The sequence below is a fragment of the Capsicum annuum genome, chromosome 9, assembly GCF_002878395.1.
Source record: "Capsicum annuum cultivar UCD-10X-F1 chromosome 9, UCD10Xv1.1, whole genome shotgun sequence".
NCBI lineage: Eukaryota > Viridiplantae > Streptophyta > Magnoliopsida > Solanales > Solanaceae > Capsicum > Capsicum annuum.
The window spans coordinates 164,538,875-164,563,714 of record NC_061119.1 but is presented as its reverse complement, the minus strand read 5'-3'; the positions used below and the strand labels follow the sequence as shown (position 1 = coordinate 164,563,714).

Below are 24,840 nucleotides of genomic sequence, written 5' to 3'. Positions count from 1 at the left end.
TCCATCCATCCAGTATTCCATGTGACCATGTTGCAGAAATGTATTTATGACCCTTTGTTAGTTGTTTCCTAGATAGATGTTGGTATTTCGAACTCTTTATCCTATGAGAAATTCCCGGTAAGGATCTTTGATCAACAAGTTCACCGGTTACGAATGAAAGAGGTGGCTTTGATGAAGGTACAATAGAAGAACTAAAGTCTGAGGAAGCTACATAGGAGGCGGACGAGAACATGAAGTCCAAGTTTCCATATTTGTTTCCTATTTCAGAAACTCGTGCTTGAGGTATACATTCATCTTATTATCTTAATTTATGTCTTTGATAGGCAACGGGTTTAAGTCTCTAAACTTTGAAGTGAGCTAGTGTTTTCACAGATAATGGGTTCGACTCCCAAATTAAACTGAATGAATGGTTGATAGATGATGATCATGACATGTGTCATATCCTTGTTGTATGTCTTTGTTTTCTAACTTTATTAAAGGTTAGTTTGATGTTTTATTATGTGTTAACTCTTTCTTATGCTTGCCTTACCTGTCATGTGAGGACAAATGATCCAAGTGGGGATAATTGAAATACCTTGTCCTTGAATCCCTTAGAAAATTGCCTAGGGTAGAGATTCTGGACAACATACAACTACAAGGTACTAGTCGTATGTTATGATACAGGTTGGGGTCTCCCTTTCGTATGTTGTATAGTGTACTTTGGTTGGTTGCTGCCCTAGGTATGATTGAACATCATACCACTAGTAAGATAGTGTACGAGTGCTAAGTTACCAAGTCGTATGATGCTATAGTCTTGTCCAAAGTATTCTGCATAGGGTATGGATTTTAGGGTATGACTTGGACATGAGGGGTCGTATGTTGATTAGTATGGGTCCAAGAAGAAGTATAGGGTACAGTTTAGGGTACCACTCATACCCTAGGATATGGGTCAAGGATGTGAGTCTTACCCTCCTGGGTGCAATTTTCATCTTTTAAGCTAAGGATATTTTAGACATTTCCCACCCTGAACTCTTATGACCCACGACTTGGACAATATAAAAAAATTCCAAAAGACTCTCCAAAACATCTCTATCAAAATTAGGGCTAGCGTTCATCAAAGAGGCCATCTAAAGGCTTGAAGACCAAGAATCTTTCTGCGAATTACCTTGTATAAGGTATGAGACTCTTTCTTTATTATTATTTCTCAAATATCATGTGTTTTTAACCTTGATTATGATTTGTAAATGGTGGTTTCAAAATGAAATATAGAGGGTTTTGATGCATAGTGATGAGTATTATTTACTCTTGTTTAACCTTGTGTTTATACATATTTTTTTGTGATAATTTGCAACTGTGAGTGATTTTTGATTGTGATTTAACAATGAGTCATGAGTAACCCTAATATTGATTGTTTTCACTTGGGTTTTGGTCATGGTAAAGGTATTCCCTCAAGGTGTTTGTGAAAATGTCAAAGAGAAATAACTAGTTATATATTAATAGTATTTTGAACTAAGGAAATGGCTTAATGATTAAGAACGGTTGGTAAGTGACTTGTAAAAGGCCTTGTTGTCAATGTAATAAGTTAGTTGGTGACTTTGGTTGATTACTCGGTTAAAGAGGTTAGAGTCCCTAACATGGAATTGAATTGTGTCTTGAACTAAGGTTTGGTATATGAATGAAAATAAAGAATGAATGGTGTTGTATATGTCTTAATGACTACAAATTGACTTGAAGTATGACTAAAACTAAGGTATTGTCCTATTAAAGTGACTGATTGATAAATGTTTCATGTAGAACTCGTGGTCATGTGTGGTATTAAATTGTAGCCTTGATGGCTTGAATTGGTTAAGTGGGTTTGAGTCCTTGAGTGTTTAATTGAGTGGATATTAATGCATGAGGAAAGGGTTAGAGTCTCAATGTCGACTAATGTACTAGGTTGACTCTAAAAACATTAAATTTTAGTGGTCTATGAATTGTAAGAAGAGTTTCTAGAAGTTGTAGGGTCCACTTAGTTTTGCTCTAATTTTGACATTGTCATAGTATTCAAATAGTTTCTTAGTTTATTATATGCTTCCAGAGTTGGTGTTAGTTATATATTGATGTGAAATGTTAAGTTTATTGCTTTAGCTTTTAACTAACGTAAGGTTCATAAGAAGAACTACTTGACTCATGATCTTTAGTTAGCAATAGTAGTTTGTACCTTTAAAATTTTTATACGCAACTTTTATGGAGTTTATATTAATATGTTCATGAATCATAAGAGTCTTTAGTATATGTTCATTTGGAAGGATTTAAATCTTTAATAAAGGAGATTTTTTGAGCTTTCTAAGGATTATGACATAAGTGTGCTTTACAATCCAGATAAGGCTGATGTAGTAGTTGATGCTCTTAGTTGGTTATCCATGGGTAGTGTGGCCCATGTTGATGAAGAAAAGAAGGGTTTGGCTAACGACGTTCAGAGGAACAATTATTTAGGGTTTTATTTCATAGACTCAGTAAGGAGTGGTGTTATGATTCAAAATAGTTTAGATTCTTCACTTGTGATGAAGTTTTAGGAAAAGCAAGACAATGATCTTAGTTTGCACAAACTGAAGGATGTTTTCCACAATTAGAAAGTGGTAGTTTTATCCCAAGAAAGAGATGGTTTGCTTCATTATTAAGGCTACTTATGTGTCTAGATATAGAGAACTTGATGTAGTGGATTTTAACAAAGGTCACAACTCTCGGTATTATATTCATATAGGTTCCACTAAGAATGCCTGGATCTACGAGAAGTCTATTTGTTTAATGACATGTAGAGAGACATTACATATTCTATGATAGAGTGTACTAATTGCCAGGAAAGTAAAGGTTTAGCATCAAAGACCAAGAAGTATAACTCAAAATATGAACATTACTACTTGGAAGTGGGAAATGATCAACATTGATTACGTATAGGGATACCTCAAACATGATGACAACATGATTGTATTTGTATGGTGATAAAAAATTGACTAAGTCAACTCAATTTTTCCTATCAAGACTAATAATTCAATAGAGGACGATGCCAAAATATACAATCATGAGTTGGTCATACTGCATGGAGTACCTTTGTCTATCATTTTAGATAGGGGTACTTAGCTTACATCTATATTTTGGAATTCTTTCTATAATGGTCTTGGTACTTGAGAAAATCTCACCATAGCTTTTCATCTATAGACAGATGGTCAGGAAAATCATACTATTAATTCCTTAGAGGATATGCTGAGGGCCTGTGTGATTGAGTTCAAATGAAAGTGGGATGATCATTTACCTCATATAGAATTGGCATATAATAATTATTTTCATTCGAACATCTAGATGGATCTATATAATAATTATATACTTTTGGATGGTTTGAGGTAGGTGAAGATACTTTGGTTAGGTTAGATTCTATTTTTGAGCTATGAATAAAGTTAAGTTATTTTAAAAGAGATTACTATTTGCTCAAAGTTACCAAAAATGCTATGCAGATGTGAGCAGGACAGGTCTTGAGTTTTCTATTCATGATTGGGTGCTCTTTAAAGTTTTGCACATGAAAGGGGTGATGAGATTTGGTCTAAATGGAAAGATTAGTACTTGATATATTGGTCCTTACAGGATTTTTGAGGTGCATTAAAAATATGACTTATGAGTTAGAGCTACCTGCAGAGTTAGCAACAGTGCACCCAATATTCCATGTGTCCTTATTGAAGGAATATGTTAGTTTTTTATTAATTTGTTTTTAATTTAGATAATATTGGTTTGAAGGATAGTTTTTCCTATAAGGAAGTGCCAATAAAGATCCATGATCGGCAATTTCGTAAGTTGAGGTATAAAAAGGCCATCAACAAAAATTATGTGGAGAAATAAGTTGGTTGAGGGAGGTACTTAGGAATCGTAAGAAGATATGATGGCCAAGTACACTCATCATTTTACCCTAGGATTTAGACATCATGAGTTAGAGATCTTCCTTATTTAGTTACCCCTTCTTGTTTCATGCTATATTGGGTTATTCACAATTTTATGTATGCATCCACATTCTACATGTTTTGGCTAGGTCCCAATTATGTTATATGTTATCAAGGATGAATTATACTAATGATGGATATTGTAACACCCTAAAACTTTTTCATGATTAAACCTTGGTTTAGATAAAAATACTAGCTGAAAAATTAAAGTTATAGATCAATCGAACTGTGGACCATGAGTCATGGTAGGACTCATGATATGTTTTCCCAATCCTTTACTTATTTCCATTCACCACAAGGTATTTGAATGCGGTTTTTAAAAAATATTTTTAGTAGTTTTTGAGTGAATTTCAGCTACAAATTAGTGGTGAAATTCTACATAAAATTGTTGTCGAATTTCCCCAGCTTGTTAAGGAATTTTCTCATTCCTTGTTTGCAAGTGAAATTTGTGTAATTCAAAAAGGGCCTTATTATTTTTAGATTCACAATTTTCATCCATCTTAAATTTTTTTGGTAAGGATGAAAAAATTTTAATAGCTGTGGTGAATCTTGTACTTTAATTTGGTTAAGGTTTAATTTTGGTGTGTTGTGGATCGAGTTTAATTGAGAAAGCATTGTAAATAAGTAATTTTCAGTGTAATTGGATAGTTTTAGAAGAATTGGGAACACATTAAAGTGGATTATATGTGAAAAGTTTCATGATGATGAAGCTGTAAATAGTTATATAATGATGAACTTAGCTAATAAATGAAAGAAGTGGGGCATTTTTAGTCCTTTTCCTTTGAAAATTAGTACATTTTATAGATATTCTTAACTCTCACTCGCATATCTCTCTTATTTCCATCCCATTCATCATTCTCTTTCTTTTACCCATCTCACTTTTTGTATTATATATTTCCACCTCTCTATCTATCTATAATTCCATATTTTTATGATTTCCATTGTATTTTTGTACTTATATATTATGAATGAATACAAATGACATAAAAACAAATAAATATTAGTGATACAGGAGCGAATGAATATTAGTGATATGAGTGTGAATGAATACAAACAAAAATATAGGAGACTGTATTTGAGTGAAAGTGGGAGTGGCTTCAGTGGAAGATATGATGCGGAAAGTACAGTTTAGATGGTTCTAGAATATGATTATAAGGTGCATTGATTCCCTAGTCTGAGGGTGTGACAAGTTGGCTAAGGATGGCTTCAGATAGGGTATAAGGAGGTGATTAGACATGGAAAAAATCGGATACTACTTATTGAGGACATAACCCTAGATAGAAAGTTGTAAAGGACAAAAATTAGGATAGAGTGTGAGTGGGTAGGAGTGTTTCCTTGCTTGTAGGAAGGAGTGATTTGTTTATAATTGTGCCTGTAGTTGTAGTGTTATGATTTTGTCTTTTAGCTTATAGTTCATCATATTTTGGTGGCATCTGGGATTTTCAAATAAATTATGTATAGGATTACTCTACGGGTGTCTTATTTCTTTTATTATCTATTGATATGTTATCCCAGTTTGTTTGTTGTTTCTGTCTTTTTATTTTATAATTTTTCTTGATCTGGGGTTCTATTAGAAATAGTCTCTCTACTTTGTCTAAGATAGTGTTATGGACTACTTATATATTACCCTCCCAAATTCCACTTTGTTGAAATACAGTGGGTATGCTGTTGTTGGTGTTCTTGTAGTTGTTGAATAAAATCTCCTATATTTTTCTGTTTTCGTATCTATGTATAAACTAGAACTGTGTTAAGTGATAAAACCTATATGCCTGCCTTAATACAAGTAATACAAGAGCGAATAAAGATAAGAAGAATTGGAGTGTATGAATAAACTCATATGAACTTTTTGTTGTTTGTGTCTATGTATACACACAAATAATATTCATCAATATAAATTGTATTCATCGATATATATGTATCTGTTAATATAATCTATGCCCAGTATTCATTGATACAACTTGTATGTTGTATTCACTCTTTCTCTATCCTCTCTACTCTCTCTCTTCTAAATCTTGCTCACCTCTTTCTTTCTCTCCGATTTTCACTCACATTTTTTGCCTAATATTCTAAACTATTGCTATGAATGATAAAATGCCAAGAAACCTTGACAGAGGAATGTATCATTGAGATGCAAGGCCCATAAATTTTAAACTACTTTTTTCGAAGAAGAATCAATGATTGTATTACAGGAATAAACATCACCTAACTATATGTTGGCAGCCACATTAATATAGAGAATGCAAGCATATAATAAACATCAATAAGTATAAATCATCTGTAGGTGGATTTTTAAGTCCTCCATCAAATCCCAACTCTCAATCTTTGACAAATGGTTGAAAATACCAAGATAGAGTATGATAAGGGCTGACAAAATATATGATGGAGTGGTGAAAGGAATAGAGACCAAAAAAATGACCACCAATGAAAGCAATCTGCAGGGCCAAAACTAATACAAAGAAATAATTATCGTTTTAAAGAACAAGTTATTTTCCACTTGCTTCTATGGAAAGAAAGTTTTGAAACTCTTTATGCCTTTAGAAGTTTGGCATTTTCAATCAATTATATACCTAACTAATAAATGCATAACATACAAGAATTTTATATAGTACCTTAGAATTCTCAAGCTATAGATCTATCAAAAGCTATGGCATTTAGTTAGCTTTCCAATGCTTCATGTATCGCCTTAATCCAATTTAATGGAAAAAGTTTATGGAAATTTTCCTTTGAGCCTGTCAGACTCTAGCGATAATTATGGTGGTAATAAGTCATTACAAAACAAAATGAGTTGTTATGTGTGAGTCATTTCCATAACAGTGAAGATCTCAAACTTTACCCCATGGGTAATGATTAGACCCTACGACTGAGTATTAGTGATGATGAGTTGTTGGGAGGTCTCTTCCCCTTAGCAGAATGGAACCCTAAAATTTAGTTTCTGACTATGACTACTCCTAATGAATCATAGTAAGAACTTACGAGTCATTAAGAGGAGCATTCATTACCTTAGAAGTGAAGATACAGACCTCAGAACCTCAGGTCATGACTCAGACCATGACTCGTGACCAGAAAGTACAAGTTGTATGGTGAGCTAAGACGACTAGAACGAAAATCCCTACATGTTCTTAACAAGGGCTCTTCTATAAATACCACCCTTTTAACCCAAACCATGTTGTTTAAGGCCCCCAAAACATTAGTTATATAGTGAAAACATTACCCTAACATCTCATAACTCAAAAATAAATAAACACATAGAAAAAAGTTGTTCTTTTCTCTCCCAAAGCCAACTAGGGTTTATCAAGTAAGTTCAAGTTTCAGGAAGATTTTTTCAACGACGTTGTTTTAGGTATGTAGGATTTTCTCAGTAGATCCCTTGCACCCACTAAGTCCCAAGAACTATCTAAATTGGGTTCTAAGTCAAATATGAATTTCTTAACTATCATCAGTTTATGTGTATAACAGAACCATAAGTATGTGTTTCCCTTAAGATCAGTTATTTCCCAGGTTCAAAATATGACTTTCCCTATTTTATCATGTTGTTGAGTTGTTGGTTATAAATTGAAAATTTCTCTTCTTATCATACTCAGTAAATACTATGATGTTCAGTTGCATTAGTCAGAGCTGGTAGGTTATGAACACCATATGCCTAGGAAATCTATGCATATATTAGTTTACATGTTATGAGTTATTCAAATCATGCTTATATTGATAAATTTAGAACATTACCCCATTAAGCAAATAACAGTTATCAAAACATGTTGAGCATATATCAGTTATCAGTGTCAATTCAGCTGAAAGTAACACTTAGCACTTAGCAAACCTAGGGATAAAGGCTCACCCGCCAGTTAAAGACTGAGACCTTTAATAAAAATCCCTAAGTTTTATAACTACGTTCCCACCGTAGGTTATTAGAGGTTGCCCGCCAGTAGATGACTGACATGCTAGTCCTTCGACACATCAGTTTAGTGGATCCATGCTAGCTAGTGTTGGTACCTCTGGCAAAGTACCAAAAGTACCAACACCTTTTGAACTGGGTATAGTTTGGACCACGATTAGCTTAGCTTGGGTCATGTTGGTTAAATGTTAGCTCCCATAGTCCTAAGTTCAGTATTCAAAATTTATTAAGTTCAGGTTTGCAAGACCAAGTGTTCAATATTAAGTAATACAGTTACTCAGATGCACAACATATGTTTATACTTGGTCTTGCATTCAATTTTCATGTTCATGTATATATGCTCAGTATATATGTATATCAACTAGTTTTCAACTCGCATAATCAGTACATTCAAAGTACTGATTGCATACTTTTTTCCCAATACTATCTCATAATATATGTTTGGATGTTGAGTACCCACACCACCCTTAACACATTCACATGCCACTCCGCTGCAGTTTTGGTGAATCCTTACCAGTGAAGGACTAGTTTTTGTATCAGCTTTTTATTTCAGTGCTACACCTTATTTCTGTTAGTCAAAGTTAGTTTGGGGTCTATCCCAGTAATTCATCAAGTTTAGAGGCTTTTACAAAGTCAGACAGTTAGGCATGTTTTTTTTATTTCATTGAGTATCTTCTAGATAGTGTTTCCTAAAGTATTTCTTAAAGATCTGCTCGGAGTTCCTATCCAGAGGGAAATTGACTATGAAATCGATCTACTTCTATATACCCAACCCATATCAATTTCACCTTACAGAATGGCTTCATATGATCTTAAGGAATTTAAAGGATATTCTAGATAAGGGTTCACTAGGCCTAGTGTTTCCCCGTGGGGAGCCCTTATTCTTTTTGGGCAAAAGAAAGATTAGTCTCTCCGAATGTACATCAATTATCGCCAGTTGAACAAGGTCACAATCAAGAATAAGTATACATTCCTAAGGATTAATGACTTTTTTGACTAACTTTAGGGTGCAATTGTTTAACTAACATAGACCTCAGATCAAGCTATCACTATATTAGAGATTGAGAATGTGATATCCCAAAGACAGCTTTCACAACTCAGTATAGTCACTTTAAATATATAGTTATGTCTATCAGACTAATAAAAGTTCATGCAAATTTTATGGACTTGATGAATAGGGCATTCAAGTAGTATCTGGACATATTCAGTATAGTATACATAGACGACATTCTCTTCTATTCTTAAAGTGAGGGTGAGCTTGCAAATAATTTTAGGATTTTCTTGCAGACTCTCAAGTATCATGAGTTATTTTCTAAGTTCAACAATTGTGATTTCATATTGAAATTAGTAGCCTTCCTTGGTCATATTATTTTTGGTGAAGGCATTTGGGTTGATCCTTAAATGGTTGAACTAATAAGGAACTAGCCTAGACCCTTCTCTCCATTAGATGTCATGAGTTTCTTGGGTTTTCCAGTTACAATAGATGGTTTGTGAAAGGATTTTCTATTATTGCTTCTCCCATGTCGAATGACTCAGATGAAAATTAAATTTAGACGTCAAATTATTGCAAGAAGAATTTGAAGGATTTGAAAGAAAATCAAGATAGTGATCCTATATTAATTAAGTTGAAGAAGGTAATCTGAAATCGAAAGGTTAAGGTTTTCTCCCAAGGGGGAGATGGTGTTCTTTATTGTTAGGGCAGGTTATTTGTCCCAAATATTGGTGATTTAAGGCAGCAGATGTTAGCAGAAGCATATAGTTCTAGGTATTCTATTCACCCAGGAGACATTACGATGTATTGTGAGTTGCGGGAAGTTTACTTGTGTAATGACATGAAAAAAGATACTATGGAATTTGTATCTAAGTGTTCAAACTACCACTAGGTTAAGGTTGAGTGCTAAAGACCTAATTGTACTCTTTAGGAATTAAGCATACCCATTTTTAATTAGGAAGTGGTGAATATGGATTTTGTCATCGAATTTCCTCGTACTTGTAGTCAACATGATTTTATTTGGGTCATTGTGGATCGAATAACCAAGTCTGCTCATTTCTTGTTAGTTAATACCTCACACTCAACCAAATATTATACTATACTTTATCTTAGGGAGTTGGTGAAGTTTCATAAAGTCCCTATGACCATTACTTCATACTAAGGTACCAAGTTTACCTCTCATTTATGAAAGACTTTCCAGAAGGGTCTCGGTACCCAAGTTTATCTCAGTTGAGCTTTTCACCTGCAGACAAATAGTCAAGCAAAGAGGACCATTCATACTTTAGAGGACATGTTGAGGGCTTGTGTTAGTTATTTCAAAGGTAGTTGGGATGATCACTTTCCTCTGATTAAATTTGCCTACAATAATTGTAATTACTCAATTATTATGATGGCCTTGTTTGAGACTCTGTATGGTAGTAGATATAGATCTTTTATTAGTGGGTTTGAGGTTGGTGAAGTTGCTTTTATAGGGCTAAACTTAGTGCATGAGGAAATGGAAAAGGTTCAAAAGATTTGAGAAAGGCTAAAAATAGACTAGAGTCCTATACAGATATAAGAGAAGAGAGATTGAGTTAGATATTTGTGATTTTGTATACTTGAAAATTTCGCCCATGAAAGGGGTAAAGATATTTAGTAAGAACGAAATCTTAGTCCTTTTTATATTGGCCCCTATAAGATTTTTAGTCCATATAGAATGGTAACCTACGAGGTAGAGTACTCGTAGAGTTAGCATTAGTAAACCTAGAGTTTCGTGTCTCATTGTTAAAGAAATGCATTGGTGATCCTACCTCAGTTGTCCTTTTAGAAGGGATTAGCATGGAATTAACCTCTTATATGAAGAAGTACTAGTTGAGATCCTTAATTTTCAAGTTCATAGCTCGAGAAACAAAGAGGTTTCTCTAGTAAAGGTTCTGTGGGGAAATCAATTAGCTTAGGGAGCTACTTGGTAAGTAAAAGTAGTTATGATGACCAAGAACCCCCATGTATGCTCTCTGAACCCAGTCCTTGTTTGACGTAGTAGTTTTCTTAAGTAATTAATATTTTCATTTCTATCTCAGCCATCCAGTCATGTTCATGTCATAACATGCATTAAAGAATTCAGTTTTGTTCATGCATCAGTCATAGATTCAGATATCAACTCATGATTCAGCTCATAAATGTTTAGTGCAAAAAACTTAACTTCTTACTAGTATTTTAGTTTAGACAGTTTCATTTGACGATGAAGGATCCCAAGGGAGAGATATTGTAATTCCTAAAAATTCTCAAGCTCTATACCCATCAAAAGATTGACCATTTAGTTAACTTTCCAATGCCGCAAGTCTTGCCTTAATCCAATGTCATGGAAAAAAGTTATGGAAATTTTCCTAAGAGTGTGCCACATTGCATTGACAACAACTCTGGTAAGGATTCATTTACCAGATGTAATGAGTCATTACAGGTGAGTTATTTCCACACTGGTGAAGATCTCAAACTTTACCCAAGGGTAATGACTAGACCCTACGACTCATTATCAGTGATGAAGAGTTGTTAGGTGGTCTCATCATCTTAGTAAAAAGGAACCCAGAACTTAGTCCTAAACTACAACTACTCCTATTGACTCATAGTAAGACCTTACGAGTCATTAGTAGGGAGAGTTGCTGCCTTAGTAGTGAAGATCCAGACCTTAGAACCTCAAGTCATGACTCAACCCACAACTCGAGACTAGAAGGTATGAGTCATAGGGTGAGCTGTGACGATAGGAACCAAAATTCCTGCAAATTTTAACAAGGCCTCTTTGGTAAATTCCACCCCCTTTTAACCCAACCGATGTCATTTAAACACCCCAAAACATCAATTATCAAGGGAAAATATTACCCTAACCTCTTATAACTTAGAAATCAGTCAACACATAGAAAATAAGCTATTTCTTTCTCTCTTAAAGCCAACTAGGTTTCATCAAGCACATTCAAGTTTCACGAAGATTTCTTCAAGGGGTTTGCTTTTAGGTATGTGGGATTTCATTTGTGGATCCCTTCCACCCACTGAGTCCCAAGAACTCTCTAAATTTAAAAGTATAATTGCTTTTTCTTGAATTATGTTCCAGGTCAAATATAAATTTCTTATCTCTCTTCACTTTATGTCTGTAAATGAACCATGCGTATGTGTTTTCGATGTGATCTGTGATTTCCTATGTTTAAAATAGAACTTTTACCATTCCATCATATTGTTAAGTTGTTGGCTATAAATTAATAAATTCTCTTATTATCATAATCAGTAAATACTATCATGTTAAGTTGCATTAGTCAATGTTGGTAGGTTATGCTCACCGGATACCTAGGAAATCTATTCATTATCAGTTTACATGTTATAAGTCATTCAGATAATGATTATATTGTTAAATTAAGAATATTACAAAGTCAAGAATATATCAGTTATTAGATCATGTTAAGCATATATCAGTTATCGGTGCCAATTCAGTTGGGAGTAGTACTTAACATCGAGCAAACCTAGGGATAAAGGCTCACCCGCTTGTTGAGGTCTGAAACCTTTAACAAAAGTCCCTATGTTCTAGAACTACATTACCACCATTGGTTATAAGGGGTCACCCACCAGTAAAGGACTGATACCCTAGTCTTTTGATACCTCAGTTTAGTGGATCTATTCCAGCCAGTGCTAGTACTCTTAGCAATGTACTGACAAACTTCAAACTAGGGTTACAGGTTAGACCACGATTATCTTAGGTTTGGGAATATCGGTTAAATGTTAGATCCCACAGTCCTGAGTTTAGTTCAAATTATCTTCTGTTCAGGTTTGCATGAAAAAATGTTTAGTACTCAGTCATTGAGTTACTCAGATAGACAACATATATTTATACTTGGTCTTGCATTCGATTTTCATATTCATGCATTCATGCTTAGTATATATGTATACAACTAGTTCTCATATCGAATATCCGGTACATTCAAAGTACTGATATCATACTTTTTGGCTATCTTGTCTCATAATATGAGTTCGGACGCTCAGTACTCAGACCACCCTTAGCACATTCATACATCACTTAGCTAGACTCCTTGTGAGTCCCCATCAGTTCTTGAGTAGTTATCTTAGTATCCATTCACTTCAGTACTTTAGCTTATTTCAATTAATCAGAGTTGGGAGTTTATCCAACAACTCATCGGGTTTAGAGGCTTTTAGACGTTACACATGTTTATTTTCAGTTTCATTGAGTATTTTCTAGATAGTGTTAATCTTGATTTTATGATTATTCCTTATCATCTTGCTTCACAACTAGAGATCACCCCTATTGAAACAAACCTTTTGGCAAAGGTTCCAAAAGCATTGCTATAGAGTATATATTTTAATGCTTCCAACCATTACAAAATAAATTATTTTAGTTGAACTATTTTGTGCAATGATCGTTATTATTGATGAATAAACATTGCAATAGGGTTACTTATAGCAACGGTTGCATGAACCATTGCCATAAAGTAACCTATGGCAATACATAATTGACAAAAAAAAACTATTGCATCAGTTGTAATTTATTCCATCTTAAATTTTGCATTGTATCCACCAAAAATTAAAATAATATTATGTGAATTAAAGTATATAAAGAAAATCTCTTATTACTATTGAAAATTTCCCATTCTCAACCACACACTGCTAGTATGCTTGTTCTCCAATTCAAACTTGTCCATCTTCAGCTATAGTTCTTTCTTCTCGCTCTTTGATTCATCAATTAATAACTTGAACTTAATGATTATTTTCTTGTTGATGTCATTCTCATTAAGAAGCTAACTTTTATATTGCTCTAACACAGAGATTTTATGCTTCAGTGCTACTGAATTTCTTATCGATGCATCAGAAGTTTTTGACGATGAGATAGACCATACACCACCATTAGGCTCCATCCGCATACCACAAACCACTAGTATCTTTGACCACACACCAAAGTAGCTCTGGCCACACACCACCAGTAGCTCTAACCATACACCACCTGTACACTCCGACCATACACTACTAATACGAGACCACAATCACCACCAATCGGCCACTAGTTCATGCTCCGAGCACCAGTGCTCTAACCATAAATCAACTTCTCTACTGTTCTAACAACCACTTTGATATCATATCTTAATTTTTACTTTAATTTCAAAGAAAATTTGAGGTTTTTTTCTTTTATTTTGTGATTTTGTGGTTAGGTTATTCTTCTAATTGATAAATTTGACCTAGTGTTTGAGTTTCTATTATGGGGTTTTCTTTTAGCGGATGCTCCTTTATGATTTAAAAATGAGTTGGAAATCAGAAATCCAAGTCAATGAGCTTAAAAAAAGGATTATTGGTACATATGGTTGTATCAATTGCCTATTATCATATATTTACTGTTAGTTTTGATATTTATCATTGTTGAGTAACACTACATTGTTCTATTTTGGTCCTAATCTTTCTGCGAAATTATCTTTTTTGGCGACGTTTAATGTTTTTGTACATATTTCCAGTATGTTAGGTTTTAAAATAATTCCATCTAATGTTATCTGTAGAACTTAATTTGATTTGCTAATTTGCTATAAAACATGAGGGTTATATTTGTTGGATTGCTAATTTATTGTCTAATGGATAGCGTGTTGGACAACATTCTAATTGTTGATATTCAAATGTTGCTTTTTTTGTGTGTGTAGATTTTGGGTTTTAATTCTTTCAGTCAACCTGTAGGTGATGCAAAAAATATGGGCATTTGACATTCCTTGATGGAGTTAAGGAGAGACTCCATTTGTTCAAATCCAACTTGCTTGAAGAAGGCGCATTTGATGTCGTAGTTAATGGATATGGAAGTGTATTTCATATAGTGTCTCCTTTTTACCATGGAATAAAAGATCCACAGGTTCGTCACTCATTCTCCTAATTAATAGGGTTCTAATGGATTCTTTTTTAAACTTTCTCTTAGGAATTTCCCATTGTAGCTTTCCTTTATTGTTTTCTATTATTAATACGAATATAGTTCATCTAGTTATCATGGTACTTTTCAATATAGATTTCTTTTTACTTGTTCTATCCTAAAAAAACAGTATCACCCTTTTATGTTTTAAAATAATTTAAATTTAGAATATTTTTTTTTTCTTTTAATGAGATGATTTATAGTCATACAAGTGTATAATGCTTGTTTTAAACTAAAAGTTTCAAAAGTTTTCATTTCTTTTTGGCCTTGAAGGGTGTGGCCTAGTGTTCAAAGAAAGGGATTGATAACCATAAGGTCTCATATTTGAATTTCATAATAGATATAAATACTAGGTGATTTCATCACATTTGTCCTAGCTTTGGTGGATAGAGTTACCTCGTCCTTGTAGTTGGTTGGACGCGGTAGGTACACCATAGAATTAGTCAAGCTAAGTGAAAGCTAGTTGAATTCAATGATTAACCAAAAAAAATATTCTTCCCTTCTTTTATAATGTAAGACCCCACAAAATCGTAAGATTAAATCAGTCCATTAAAGCTTGAAAAGAAGTCCCAGACTTAGAATTTCAGCTAAGTGTCTATACTTAGAATTTATTTTAGCCTTCATAAGTTGGAGATCCTATTTTACATCCCTTTTGACCTTAAAATGTCGATCCTTGGATTGAATCATGATCAGGTGTGTCAATAGGTCACTTTAGGTGAGTTTTAGATTTTTTGGACCTCGTTTGAATCATATTCAGGTGACCAAAATAGTGGTCGATGCGATCTCAATCCGTTGCATCGCCCATCGCGTCGACAAATAATTTTTCCCCAGCTTTCAGTGAAGTTCTAGTAAACCTATGGAAACTCAACGTGGTGCTATGGTCATCGCATTGATGCCATCGATGTAGCGCATCGGTAGGCGCGTTGCTGGGCACACTTTTTAGTAATTAAATCAGCATCCAGAGGGGTATTTGGGACATTTTCCCCTCTTCTATTCGACCCCAAAATATGGGATTAAACCCCTCAATAAGCAAAATACTCTCATTATTCACTAAGTTACTCTCAAGAACAAACCCTATTCCATCAAGTTATGATCAAGATTCAAGAAATTAACCATCAATCGACACAAATTTAAGTATCAAGGTATGTTAGGTGTTCATCCAAGGATTTCCGTCCACCCCTGGAGTTGAAGAACCCTTTTAGATTACAAGTTGATTTCTTTCACAAAATTTATGTTGAATTTGATTTTATTCATGATTATAATGTAGTTGGGTTTATAATCTATGATTAATTGCAAGTTCCTTGAGAAACAAATAGCATGTGTGTGTGGTTATATGGTTTCATGTTAAAAGCCCTTGAATTTATGAGTTTGGGATTTTGATCATGATACTTGCATGTTATAGTATTGTCATGTGTATAAATTATGTTGAACAAGTGTGATGAAATTGTCATGTGAGTTGAATAATGAAATCATAACATATTAGCATGGATACAAGTTCATGCCATGCAAATGTTTGCTCAAATGCCTCAATGAATGAATTGTGACAAAGTGTCTAGCTATTATGCTTTCTAGATTGTTCTATGTTTTACAATTTATGTAATTAAGTCCTAGGGGTATTTAATATCTAACAATCTAGCTATTTACCTAGATTTACAGTAGTTTTAGAAAAGTCTCTGTGATGTCACATACAGTAGTACTTAGTCAGATAATAGAACTCAGTATATTTAGCCAGTTAACAGAAAGTGTATTCAGTCGGTTATCAAAACTCAGTAAACTTAGTCCAGCTCAGATAGATAGCATGATCAGTAGTAGTTCAGTCAAGCCTAGTACCGTTTAGAAATTAGTTCAATGTCTATTCAGTTAGGAGTAGGAATCAGCACCGAGTGAACCCACATATAGGGGCATTTCTGTTAATAAAGGGTTTGACCATTAGTAGTAGTCCCTACGTTATAGAACTACGTAGCCAACATAGGTTGAGATGTCTTCCTTCCAGTATAGGGTTGATACATGTCGCATGAGTTTTCCTGCCAGTGTGGGTTGACGAAAAGGGTTTCTGTCATAGAGGGTTAACTCATAGCCATTGTTAGTATCCCTTGGCAAGGTGCTAACACCCTTCCAAATGAGGTCACAGGTTGGACCCCAACTTATTTTATAATCGGGGCATGTCAATTAGATAAACACTCCCATAATTTTAGTTTAAGACTCAGTATAAAACCCTAGTTCAGTTTCAGAATCAGGAGTATTATATATACTCACCAAGCTCAGTATAGAACTCATTTTAGTTCTATAGAATTAGGACTGACAGAAATATACACTCAATTAACAGTAATACAGTATCAGTAAACTCAGATATCATTCATTCAGTTTTCAAAACACAATATCCAGTGTTAATAAAATCTCAGTAATAGTATATGTAGTTATGTGCATAGCATTGTATAGTCAGTATCTACAATAGTTTCAGATATATATGTACTCTCATTTAGTTATATTCATGACATTCAGTAAGTTATTGTTCATGCATATGAACCCATACATTCAGCCTTACCTCACCTAGCATACCAGTTTATTCAAAGTACTGACGCATACCTTTCTTTTATGCTATGATGTCATATATCATAGGTTTAGATGCACGAGCTCCTGACCATACCTAGGAGCTAGATTATCAGTAGCAGATTTAGTGGTGAGTCCTTATAGTTTGAGAATAGAGTATTATTTTTAGTTATTTTACTTTAGTAGTTGGAGTTAGTTGGGGGCTTGTCCCATCGACTCCATTTTTAGATAGTTCAGTTAGAGGCTTTTTAGACTAGAATATTTCAGATGGATGTTTAGTTTACAGTATTAACTTTTAGTATTTAGCATTTGATTTTTGTTTTGTATCTTATGGAAATTTTCCACCTAATTTATGTATTACACAGTATTATTGTTCAGTGATTGCAGCAGGTACTAGTTATGGGTTAGCTTGTGGTCCTTTGGGATTATGAGCACTGTGTAATGTACAGTGTGGAGACTCAGGGCATTACAAACCTAGTATCAGAGCCTAAGGTTCAACTAATTCCTACAAAGTCTTAAAACCACATTTAGTAGTGTCTTGTACATGGATGTGTAGCGCGCCACACTTATGAACAAGAGGCTATAAGGCATTTTTAGAAAAGTTTCCCTTTTTTTAGTATTCATATCATGCGAGTGAGCATGAGCTCAAGTTACACTCTCAGTCTAATACTTTTCTTACTTCTCTTTATAGATATGCCTCCAAAAAATAACAATGGAAGGAGAATAAGAAATCAGCTAGCACCTCCGCCCGTTTAGGCAGATCTCCTGGACGAGCATGTTTTCTATGCAAAATTAAGAGCAGATTTCACCACTCTAGCTCATTTTATGGAAGCCTAGAATGAATGCCCAGCTGCCATTCTAGTTTCCTAAGTGGCCAATACTGCTGCAGCTAGAATTCGAGATTTTACCCAAATGAACCCTCTAGCTTTTACTGGGTCTAAGTTAGAGGAGAACTCACAGGAATTCCTTGATCAGGTGTAGAAAGTTATAGATATTATGGGGGTGACAGCTAGTGAGATTATTGGTTTAGCCTTATATGAGTTCCAGGATATGTCTCACTTATGGTTCAAGCAGTGGAAGGTAGAGAGGGTCGCTGATATAGGGCCCATAAAATGGTAGCGGATAACAGATCTAAGATGAGTAAGTTTCTATTTGGTATGTCTAATAGTATGGTCAAGCAGTGTAGGAAAGTAATGCTGATAAAGAAGATGGATATATCTAGGCTTATTGTCCGTACTCAGCAGATGAATGAGGCTAAGAATAAGGTAGCCTAAGTCATAGGGTGGGATTCATTCTCAGTTCTACCTAAAATCTTTAATTCTATCTCCATCCTCAGCTAGTTCCAAAATTTAGAGATAACAATAAAGATAGGGCACCATGCCCTAAACCTCAGGGTAGTGTTAACAGTGCCCGAACAAATCCCTTTTTGCTAGAAGTATGGCAGAAACCACCCAGGTGTCTGAAGGGCTAGCATGGATGCATGTTTGGATGTGGAAAGCTAGGCCATAGGGTCAGAGAGTGTCCTTAGGTGGGTTCACAAAGTCATCATAATCATTCTCCAGCTCAGTTCAGTAGCCCAAATTAATAGGGTGCCGCTTCTAGTGCCACAAATAGGCAATGCCGAAATAGTTTTTATGCACTTCAGTCCCGACAGGATCAGGAAAATTTTCCTTGTGTGATCACTGATATGTTACAAGTTTATCATTTTCATGTTTATGATTTGCTAGATCTAAGAGCTTCTTTGTCCTTTGTAACTTCTTAAATAGTTGTTGACTTCAGAGTCAGTCCTAAAATCCTAGTAGAGCCCTTCTTATTCTCTACCATAGTAGGTAAATCTATCATAGCCCGACGAGTATACAGGAACTGTCCAGTTATGGTATTATAGAAAGTCATTTCAGTAGACTTAGTAGAACTAGAGATGACCAATTTTGATTGCATTCTCAGCATGAATTGGCTTAATTCATGTTATGCTTCAGTTGACTGCAGAAATATAGTTGTCTATTTTTAGTTTTTGAATGAGCCTATTCTTGAGTGGAGGGGTAGTACTTCAGTACTTAGGGGTTAGCTTGTTTCCTACCTTAGGGCAAGGAAAATAATATCTAAGGCATCTATTTAATATCTTTTCTGAGTTAAAGTCTCTAGTTTAGAGACCTCTAATCTTAATTCAGTTCCAATAGCATGTGAATTTCTTGATGTATTTCCCGAAGATCTTCTAGGAGTCCCTTCCATGCGAGAAATTGACTTTAGAATAGACCTTCTTTCATATACTTAGCCTATCTCTATCCTACCATACAAAATGACCCTAGCAGATCTATAGGAGTTAAAAGAATAGTTGTAGAATCTCCTAAATAAGGGATTTATTAGACACAGCACATCCCCTTAAGGTAAACTAGTGTTATTCATGCGTAAGAAAGATTATTCTCTTAGAATGTGTATAGACTACCGTCAGCTAAATAAAGTCACGGTCAAGAACAAGTATTCATATCCCAGAATCGATGACTTTTTTGACCAACTTCAGGGTTCCAATTACTTTTCTAAGATAGACCTCAGATATGGCTATCATCAGCTCAGAGTCAGAGAATGTGACATTCCAAAAATAACTTTCAAACTCGATATGGTCACTTCTAATTCCTAGTTATGTTATTTGGTCTAACCAATGCTTCAATAGTCTTCATGGACTTGATGAACCGCATGTTCAAGCAGTACGTAGACATGTTCGTCATAGTCTTCATTGATGACATTCTTTTCTACTCCCGTAGTGATCATAATCATACAGACTATCTTAAAATAGTATAACAAACTCTCAGAACCCATCAGTTGTTCACTGAATTTAGTAAGTATGAATTTTGGCTAAGGTCAGTAGCTTTTTATGGTCATATAGTCTCCGGTGATGGCATTAGAATTGATCCTCAAAAGCCCGAAGCAGTGAGAAACTGGACCAAACCCATCTCTCTATTAGATATCAGGAGTTTCTTGGGTTTCGCTATTTATTAACTATGGTTTGTTGAAGGATTTTTGTCCATTCCATCCCCTAGGTCCAAATTAACTTAGAAGAAAGTCAAGTTCCTATTGTCAAATTCTTATGAGAAGAGTTTTTAGAAGTTAAAGACTCGACTTACTACAATCCCAGTTTTGACTTTATCAAATGGCTCAAATGGGTTTATGGTATATTCCAATGCTAGTAAAGTTGGTTTATGGTGTGTTTGGATGTAAAAAGGTAAGTTCATAGCCTATGCCTCTTGATAACTTAAGCCCCATGAAAATAATTACCCAACTTATGATCTTAAGTTAACTGTTTTTGTATTTGCTTGAATGATTTGGAGGCATTATTTGTATGGGGTACATGCAGATGTGTTCACAGACCACAAGAGCCTGTAGTATGTATTTTCTCATAAAGATCTAAACCTATGTTAGAAAAGGTGGTTAGAATTGTTGAATGACTACGACATGAGTGTCATGTATCATCCAAGAATGACCAATATAGTGTTTGATGCTCTCAGTAGGATGCTTATGGGTAGTGTTTCTCACATGGAGAATGGTAAGAAGAAGTTAGTTCAAGAAGTTCATCAGCTTGCACGTCTATGTGTCCACTTACTCGATTTATCAGAGGGTAGTGTGTGGATGCAGAATAGTTCAGAATCATCTCTAGTTTCTAAAGTAAATGAAACGTAGGACAGAGATCCAAGTTTAGTCAAGTTGAAATAGTCAGTCAGAGATCAGAAAGTAGAGGTTTTCTCCTAAGGAGGAGATGGTGTGTTGCATTGCTAGGGTCGGCTATGCGTGCTAGGTGTAGATGAATTGAGGCAATGAATTCTTGCAGAAGCTTATGATGCATGTTACTTTATTCATCTAGGGTCTGCTACGAAGTACTGTAATTTACAGGAGATCTATTGGTGGAGTGGGATAAGGAAGGTCATTGCAAAGTTTGTAGCTAAGTGCTCTACATGTCAGCAGGTTAAGATTGAGCATTAAAAGCCCAGTGGATCTATTAAGGAGTTCAGTATTCCCACGTGGAAGTGGGAGAAAATAACCATGGACTTTATGACGGGTTTTCCCTATAGTCGTAGTCAGCATAATTCTATTTGGGTCATTGTAGATAGGATGACCAAATTAGCTCACTTCTTACCAGTTCATACCTCTTATTTAATTAAGGCCTACACCAAACTCTATGTCAGAGAGTTGGTTAGGTTGTACAGAGTCCCAGTATCTATTATCTCAGATAGAGGTACCCAATTTACCTCTCATTTTTGGAAAGCCATCCAAAAAGGTCTTGGTACCCAAGTTTACCACAGTACAGCCTTTCATCCTTAGATAGATAGTCAAGCAGAAAAGACCATTCAGACTTTAGAAGATATCTTAAGGGTGTGTTCCATATACTTTAAGGAAATTTGGGATGACCACTTTCCTTTGATTGAGTTCACATATAATAACAGTTATCATTCCAGCATTTAGATGGCTTAATTTAAGGCGCTCTATAAGAGAAGATGTAGATCTCCTATTGTTTAGTTTGAAATAAGTGAGGCTATAGTGGTAGGGCCTGAGTTGGTATTTTATGCCTTAGAAAATGTTTAGTTGATCAGGTAAAGGCTCAAGACAGCTTAGAGCCGATAGAAATCATATGCAGATATGCAAAGAAAGGACCTCAAGATTGAGATTGGTTACTATATAAAAATCTGTCCTATGAAAGGAGTGAAGAGGTTTGGCAAGAAAGGAAAACTCAGTCCCAGTAGTTAGCTGTGTATGTTTATTATATATAAATTTAGTTTATCAGTATTCTCACCATAGTTAGTCTTTTTCGAGGATGAATATTTCCAAGGGGGATATTATAAGACCCCACAAAATCCTAAGCTTAACTCAGTCTGTTAAATCTTGATAAGAGGTTCCAGCCTTAGAAATTTCATTTAAGTGTCTATACTTAAAATTTATTTTAGCCATCATAAGTTGACGATCCTATTTTACATCCCTTATAACGTTAAAATATCAATTCTTTGATTGAATCATGATTAGGTGTGTCAATAGGTCACTCCGGGTGACTTTTAGATTTTTCAGACCTTATTTGAATTATATTTATGTGACCAAAATAGTGGGTCGATGCAATCTCAACCTGTCGCGTTGGCCATAGCGTTGATAGATAATTTTTCCTCAGCTTTTAGTACAATTTTAGTAAAATAATGCAAACTCGATGTGGAGTGATGGTCATCGCATTGATTCCATCGACGTGGTGCGTCGGTAGGTGTGTATCTAGGCATGCTTTTCAATAATTAAATCAGCATCCAGAGGGGTATTTGGGACATTTTCCCTACATTTATTCAGTCCTAAACCATGGGATTAAACCCCTCAATAGGGAAAATGCTCACATTATTCACTAAGATCCTCTCAAGAATAAACCCTAGTCCATCAAGTCTAGATCAAGATTAAAGAAATTCACCATCAATCTTCACAAATTCAAGTAGCAAGGTATGTTAAGTGTTCAACCACGGGTTTCTTTCCACCCTTGGATTTCAAGAACCCTTTTTAGATTACAAGTTGATTTCTTTTATGAAATCATGTTGAATTTGATTTTAGTCTTAATTATGATGTAGTTGTGTTTATAATCCATGATTAATTGTAAGTTTCTTAAGAAACAAGTAGCATGTGTGTGTGGTTATATGGTTTCATGTTAAAAGCCCTTGAATTTGTAAGTTTGGGGTTTTGATTATGATACTTGCATGTTATAGTATTGTCATGTGTATAAATTATACTAACCAACTATTTGATGAATTGCTCATGTGAGTTGAATAATGAAATCATATCATGTTAAAATGTATACAAGTTCATGCCATGCAAATGTTTGCTAAAATGCCTCAATGAATGAATTGTGATAACGTGTCAAGCTATAATGGTTTCAAGATTGTGCTATGTTTTACAATTTATGCAATCGAGTCCTGGGGGTATTTAATACCCGACAATCTATCTACCTAGATTTACATTAATTTCAAAATAATCTCAGTGATGTCATGTACTGTAGTACTTGGTCAGATAATAGAATTTAGTATATTTATCCAGTTAACAAAACTCAGTGTATTTAGTTAGTTATCAAAACTTAGTGAACTCTGACAAGTTCAGATAGATAGCATGATAAGTAATAGTTCAGTCAAACCTAGTACAGTCTAGAAATTAGTTCAGTATTTATTCACTTGGGAGTACGAATCAGCACCAACTGAACCCAGGGATGGAGGCATGCCTATCAATAAAGGGTTAGACCCTAGCCAGCGTAGGTTAAGATCTCTTCCTGCCAGTCTTAGGTTGATACATCTCCTACGAGTTTTCCTGTCAGTAAGGGTAGATGAAAGGGCTTCTTGTCAGAGAGGGTTAATTCATAGCTATTCTTAGTATCCCTTGGCGAGGTACTAACACCCTTCCAACTAGGGTCACATGTTGGACCCCAACTCAATTAATAATCGGGGTATGTTGGTCAGATTAATACTCCTATAGTTTCAGTTTCAGACTCAATATAAAACCTCAGTTTAGTTTTAGAATGAGGACTGTCAGATATAGTCTCCCAACTTAGTATAGAACTCAGTTCAGTTCTACAGAATTAGGACTATCAGAAATAATCACTCAGTTAATAGTAATACAGTATCAGTAAACTCAAATATCAGTCATTCATTTTTTAGATATCACTATCCAGTGTTAATGAAATCTCAGTTACAGTATACGTAGTTATCTGCATAGCATTGCATAATCAGTATCTACGGCAGTTTCAGACATACATGTACTCTCATTCAGCTATAATCATGCCATTCAATCAATTATTATTCATGCATGAAAAACCATGCATTCATCCTTATCTTACATAACATACCAATACATTTAAAGTATTGAAGCATACTTTTTTGTGCTATGATGTCATATATCATAGGTACAGATGCACGGTCTCCTGAATGTACCTAGCAGCCCAGATTATCAGCAACAGATTTAGTGGTGAGTCCTCATAGTTTGAGGACAAAATATAATTTTCAGTTATCAGTACTTCAGTAGTTGGAGTTAGTTAGGGGCTTGTCCCATCAACGCCACTTTCAGCGTTTAGTTAGAGGCTTTTTAGAATAGAGTATTTCAGATGGATGTTTATTTTACAGTATTGATTTTCATTACTAAATATTTGATTTGAGTTTTGAACCTTTTGGCAATTTTCTACCAAATTTTTAAATTATATAGTATTATTATTCAGTGATTATAGCAGGTATAAGTCATGGGTTAGCTTGCGTTCCTTTGATATTATGAGAACCATGTGACATCTGGGGTGTAGACTTGAGGCATTACAATAAACTTTGAGTGGAATTCTATAAAACCACATATAATAAGATACTATCTCAAAGGATTACTATTGTTCACCTTTATTAGTGAAATATAAGAAAATATTACCTACAAAGCTGGCTTTAGCTATCTTGGATTTGTTGGTCCTATTTCTCTATTCCAGTTTCTAGTTTCTGGTGTTTCCATCTATTTATGTAATGGACTATCCCTACTATTAACGTGCAATATGAGATGATTGATCCTACATTGA

At 34.7% G+C, this 24,840-nt stretch overlaps 1 protein-coding gene across 1 annotated transcript in view; it reads left to right on the top strand.

The window, feature by feature from the left end:
- Window positions 1-14,534: 14,534 nt before the first annotated feature.
- LOC107841412 (phenylacetaldehyde reductase-like) overlaps window positions 14,535-24,840 on the top strand; it is a gene marked incomplete at its 5' end in the record, with an annotated part of 23,996 nt that continues 13,690 nt past the window's right edge. The window contains 2 exons of the mRNA XM_047396328.1: window positions 14,535-14,690; window positions 21,514-21,519. Coding sequence (XP_047252284.1) covers window positions 14,535-14,690; window positions 21,514-21,519 — 162 coding nt within the window. The remainder of the gene's footprint in view (window positions 14,691-21,513; window positions 21,520-24,840) is intronic.